The sequence below is a fragment of the Helianthus annuus genome, chromosome 3 (genome assembly GCF_002127325.2).
Source record: "Helianthus annuus cultivar XRQ/B chromosome 3, HanXRQr2.0-SUNRISE, whole genome shotgun sequence".
Lineage (NCBI taxonomy): Eukaryota > Viridiplantae > Streptophyta > Magnoliopsida > Asterales > Asteraceae > Helianthus > Helianthus annuus.
This window is the reverse complement of record NC_035435.2, coordinates 28,616,606-28,621,521: the sequence shown is the minus strand read 5'-3', so window position 1 is coordinate 28,621,521 and position 4,916 is coordinate 28,616,606. Positions and strand designations below refer to the sequence as shown.

Sequence of the window (4,916 nt, the reverse complement as noted above, 5' to 3'; positions counted from 1 at the left end):
TCTTTTTTTCGATCTCATGGGTAAAGGAGACGAATACCGGCCGCTGGACTCGATATCGAGCAAGTGGACCGATATCAACAAAAAATGCACGAACTTTCAAACCGTGTACCAACGCAATTTTGCCAGATGGAAAAGTGGAAGCAAGGACGAGGACATTATGCAAGCGGCATTGGTCGAGTATACAAATGCTAATTACCATTTCCCCTACCTAAGGTTTTGGCAAATCCTTCGCCATAGCCCCAAATGGGCCAACATCTCTACTCCTAGTGGTCGGTCGGAAATAAAAGGCCGTCAAAGATGTCCAAAACAAACTAGTCGGGTGAACCCGAAACGCCAACCTCCGACGCTAGAAACATCGAGTTGAACGAGGATATTCCAGATGAAGAGCCGGTGGAAGAGCTACCAAGACCGGCCGGAAGAAGAAGCCGGTCGAAAAGGCCCGAGTCGTCGATGTCGATGTCGATGGGAACCAAATTGAGTAACGCATTTTCGGAGATAAACAAACGACTTCAAGACATACACGAACTCGGGCCTAAACGTATGGAGGAGAACCTCGAAGTGACCGAGATTATGCGGGATAGACAATGGGCTCACGACTTTGACTTCTACTCGAAACCGCACGACCACTTAACGTGAAAAGCGTTGAAGATGGCGTTGGCACAAAAGGAGCGAATAGAAAAAAATATAACCTTTGATTGTGTAATGTTTTATTTTATTTTATTCTAGTTTAATGTTTTTTTTATTTATTGTATTTTTATTTTATTGTTATCTTTTTTATTTAATGAAATGATTTTTAATTTTGAAAAACTTAGAAATTAATTAAAAAATGAAAATTAAATAATTGAGTAATGATGACGAAGGGGCTTTATGACTACGGCCTCAAGTGGCATAACGCCCCATAAAGCCCCTACGTAACGTGGCACGACACGTGTCGCATAACACCCACAAAGGGGTTTTATGACTACGGATGGCCTAAGGATTCAAATGTGAATGTTCTAAGTTTATTAGCATCCTAATTAACCTCCAAATTGAAGAATGTAATGGCTCAATTGCCTTTTCTCATTAATAAGATCAATATATATACAAGTTACAATCCCTTAATTTAGGGAAGAGATAATAACAAAATTAATGACAAGATCTTATATCTATTTACAAATATAATCTATTACACCCCCGCAGTCGAAGCAAGAGGTGGGCGAATGTTGAGACTGGAGCGGAAATCATCAAATAGGACCCGTGGTAAGCCTTTGGTAAAGATATCAGCAATCTGAAGACGAGTGGGGGTATGAAGAATTTTGATCGTACCTCGTTGAACATGTTCACGCACGAAATGAATATCAATCTCTATATGTTTGGTGCGTTGATGTTGGACAGGATTGCTGGAGAGATAAATAGCACTGATATTATCACAATATACTAAGGTAGCTGTGGATACAGGGCGACGCAACTCTAGAAGGAGGTTGCGGATCCAACAAATTTCAGCAACAACGTTGGCAACCGCACGATATTCTGCCTCGGCACTGGAACGAGAGATGGTCGACTGACGCTTAGAAGACCAAGATAATAGATTCTGACCCATGTAAACACAGTATCCTGAGGTCGAGCGACGGGTATCCGGACACCCAGCCCAGTCTGCATCAGTATAAGCCCGAAGAGATATGTTAGAACATGACGAGAGGGTGAGACCGTAGCTGGCTGTGCCTCGTATGTAACGAATAATACGTTTTAAAGCGTTCCAGTGATCAGAGCTGGGGTTATGCATGTGAATGCAGATCTGTTGAACTGTATAACTGATGTCAGGCCGAGTAAATGTGAGGTACTGAAGCGCCCCGGCAAGGCTACGATATAACGTGGGGTTATCGAAAGGAACACCAGAGGTGGTACCGAGCTTTGGTTTGGTGTCCACTGGAGTTGTTACAGAGTTGCACGTAGCCATACCTGCACGATTGACAATGTCAAGTGCATAAGCCTGTTGAGAGAGAAACATTTGATTACCAGTGCGAGAAACTGTAATTCCCAAAAAATAGCTGAGAGGTCCAAGATCTTTCATTGCAAATTCAGCCGCGAGGCTGCCCATGAGTTTCATGCGTAGAGAATCTGAAGAGGTGGTGAGAATAATGTCATCGACATAAATCAACAGATATGCAATGTCACCCCCGTGATGATATGTAAAAAGAGAATTATCGCAGCGACTCTGTACGAACCCCATAGAAGTAACAAAATCGGTGAAGCGTTGGTACCATGCCCTCGGAGCTTGTTTAAGACCGTAAAGTGATTTCGTTAAACGACAAACATGATCAGGATAGTCTCGATGCCGAAATCCCATAGGTTGGTACATATACACAGTCTCCGTAAGATTACCATGCAAAAATGCATTCGTGACATCTAACTGGTGAATGGACCATGACTGAGATAATGCCAATGTTAGAACTGTCCGAATGGTAGCCGGTTTAACAACCGGACTAAAGGTCTCGCCACAATCGATACCGATCTCCTGATTTCTCCCATGCACACAAGACGAGCCTTGTACCTTTCTAACGAACCATCGGATTTATATTTGTGGCGAAAAAGCCACATGCTGCGAATAATATGCATGTCAGGTTGTCTCGGGACAAGTTCCCAAGTCTTGTTTTTAATTAAGGCATTAAATTCGGTTTGCATGGCGTTATACCATTCCGGATTGGACAAGGCGGCTTTGGGGTTGGTAGGAATGGGGACGATGGAAGTGGTAGAAAGGTTAAAAATGTGTTTAGGTTTCGAGATTCCGGACATTGCACGAGTTTGTATTGTGCGAGATGGTGGAATTGGGGGAGGATTCGGTATTGGGCTGGTAAGTGGGATGTCGGGTGAGAGGGATACGGGTATCGGATTGGAGGGGCTGGTAATGGTATCGGGTGGGATGTTTTGGGCCGAGGAGAGGTGTGGGGTGGCTGGGCCAGTTTGGGCTGAGGAGAGGTGTGGGGTGGCTGGGCCAGTTTGGGCCGAGGATAGAGGTTGGGTGGCTGGGCTGTGATGTGGGGATGAGGGCGTTGGGTGAGGTGAGGTGTGGGCCAAAAGGGAGGGAGTGGTCGGTTGTGAGGTATGGGCCGATGAAGTGGGGGAGTTGGGCTGGGAAGGAATGGGATGAGATATAGGAAATAGGTGGAAATATGGGTTAACAGTGGGGTCAAGAAATTGATAGTTGTTAGGGGATTGTTTGTGAGGCTTGGAGAAAGGAAAGATGGTCTCATCGAAAATAACATGGCGGTTAATTGTGATGGTGCGGGTTTTTAGGTCTAGACATTTATATCCTCGGTGATTCGAAGGATAACCGAGGAAGACACATGGGTATGAACGGTAGGCAAGTTTGTGAATGGTTGTATTTGGAATGAGGGGGTAGCAAATGCAACCGAACACGCGAAGGTGCTCGTAAGATGGCATGCAAAGGTATAGGCGTTGGGTGGGTGTTTGAAAGTTGTGTATTTTGGATGGGATAATGTTTAGGAGGTAGGTAGCGGTCTCAAGAGCATGGTGCCAGTATATGTTCGGGGTTGAAGAGTGGGCCATAATGGTTCTCATAAGATTATTAATTGTGCGGATTTTTCGTTCGGCTTTTCCATTTTAGGACGAGGTGTGAGGGCACGAAAACCGAAAATGCATGCCATGCATATTGCAAAAATTATGAAACTGGTTATTTGAATATTCACGACCGTTATCACATTGGAATTGTTTTATTTTCGTGCGGAATTGGGTTTGAATAAAAGTGTTGAATTTGGTGAACATAGAAAAAACGTCTGATTTGTGAGCTATAGGGTAGGTCCATAGAAAGTTGGTATAATCATCTAAAAACAAGACATAATAACGATGTCCCCCGTTGGAAATAATGGGGGATGTCCAAACATCACTATGTACAAGGTCAAAAGGCATAAAAGTACGTGTATTAGAAGCAACAAAAGGCAGTCTGGTATGTTTCCCAAAAATACAAGCAGTGCAAACGTTATTATTTTTAGAAACACACGAAATGGAATGAGAAGTTTTCAAATTTTGTAAAATAGCTGGGCCTGGGTGACCGAGCCGTTGATGCCATATGTCTTGAGAAATAGCAGCAAAGGTGGAAGCAGTGTTGAGATTGGTGATGTTGGCTGGGCTGAGAGTGTAAAGATCCCCCGAACTATTGCACCGTAGGATAGGTTTCTTGGTCTGGAGGTCCTTCACAGTAAAACCATATGGGTCAAATTCAACAGATAAATGATTATCAGTGGTAAAACGTCGAACAGAAATAAGGTTTTTAACAAGATTAGGGGCATATAGGACATTGTTCAGTTTAAATGGTGGGAATGGGAGTGGGAGGGTAATGTTGCCTTGTCCAAGCACCGGAATGGTTTTGCCATTGCCAACAATAATGTTACGAATAATGCCAGAATTAAAAATAGACGGAAATTTATCCAATTGAGGAGACATTGTACCTGAGGCGCCCGTGTCCATGGTCCATGATGAATCATTATTCTGTAGAGCCAAGTTGTATAAGGCCTGAGCGACATCTGTCGGGGAGTAGCCAGTAGAGTATGTCTGAGCTGTGGCATGATTATTTGGTTTCGGGCCTAAGATGCCTTGGGCTGCGGAGTTGGGTTGGGTCATAGTGGAAGAAGGAGGGTTTGAGGGGTATGGGCATGGGGGCGGTGACCAAATGGGCCCAATTGGTGGGCTGTGGCGGTGGGGTGTTATTTGCCCAAGGAGGTGGGTAATAATAAGGTGGGTAATAATAGGTTGACTGTGAATTACGTCCCCTACCGTAGGAAGACCGACCCCGACCGCGGCCACGGCCACGGCCTCGACTACGGCCCCGATCAGAGTTATTGTCAGACCGGTTGTTTGTCCGAGGTTCATAGGATGCACGGGGAGCCGGCTCTGTGGTGGTATGAAGGGCGGTGCCCGCC

The 4,916-nt window shown here is 44.8% G+C and overlaps 1 protein-coding gene across 1 annotated transcript; it reads right to left on the bottom strand.

The window, feature by feature from the left end:
* Nucleotides 1-1,165: 1,165 nt before the first annotated feature.
* LOC110931414 (uncharacterized mitochondrial protein AtMg00810-like) lies at nt 1,166-2,326 on the bottom strand. Its single transcript, XM_022174809.1, has one exon. The coding sequence runs from the start codon at nt 2,324-2,326 to the stop codon at nt 1,166-1,168; it is 1,161 nt and encodes a 386-aa protein (XP_022030501.1).
* Nucleotides 2,327-4,916: the final 2,590 nt, after the last annotated feature.

Coding starts and splice junctions, on each gene's coding strand:
- LOC110931414 (XM_022174809.1), bottom strand. CDS start 2,326: ATGGGATTTCGGCATCGAGACTATCCTGATCATGTTTGTCGTTTAACG.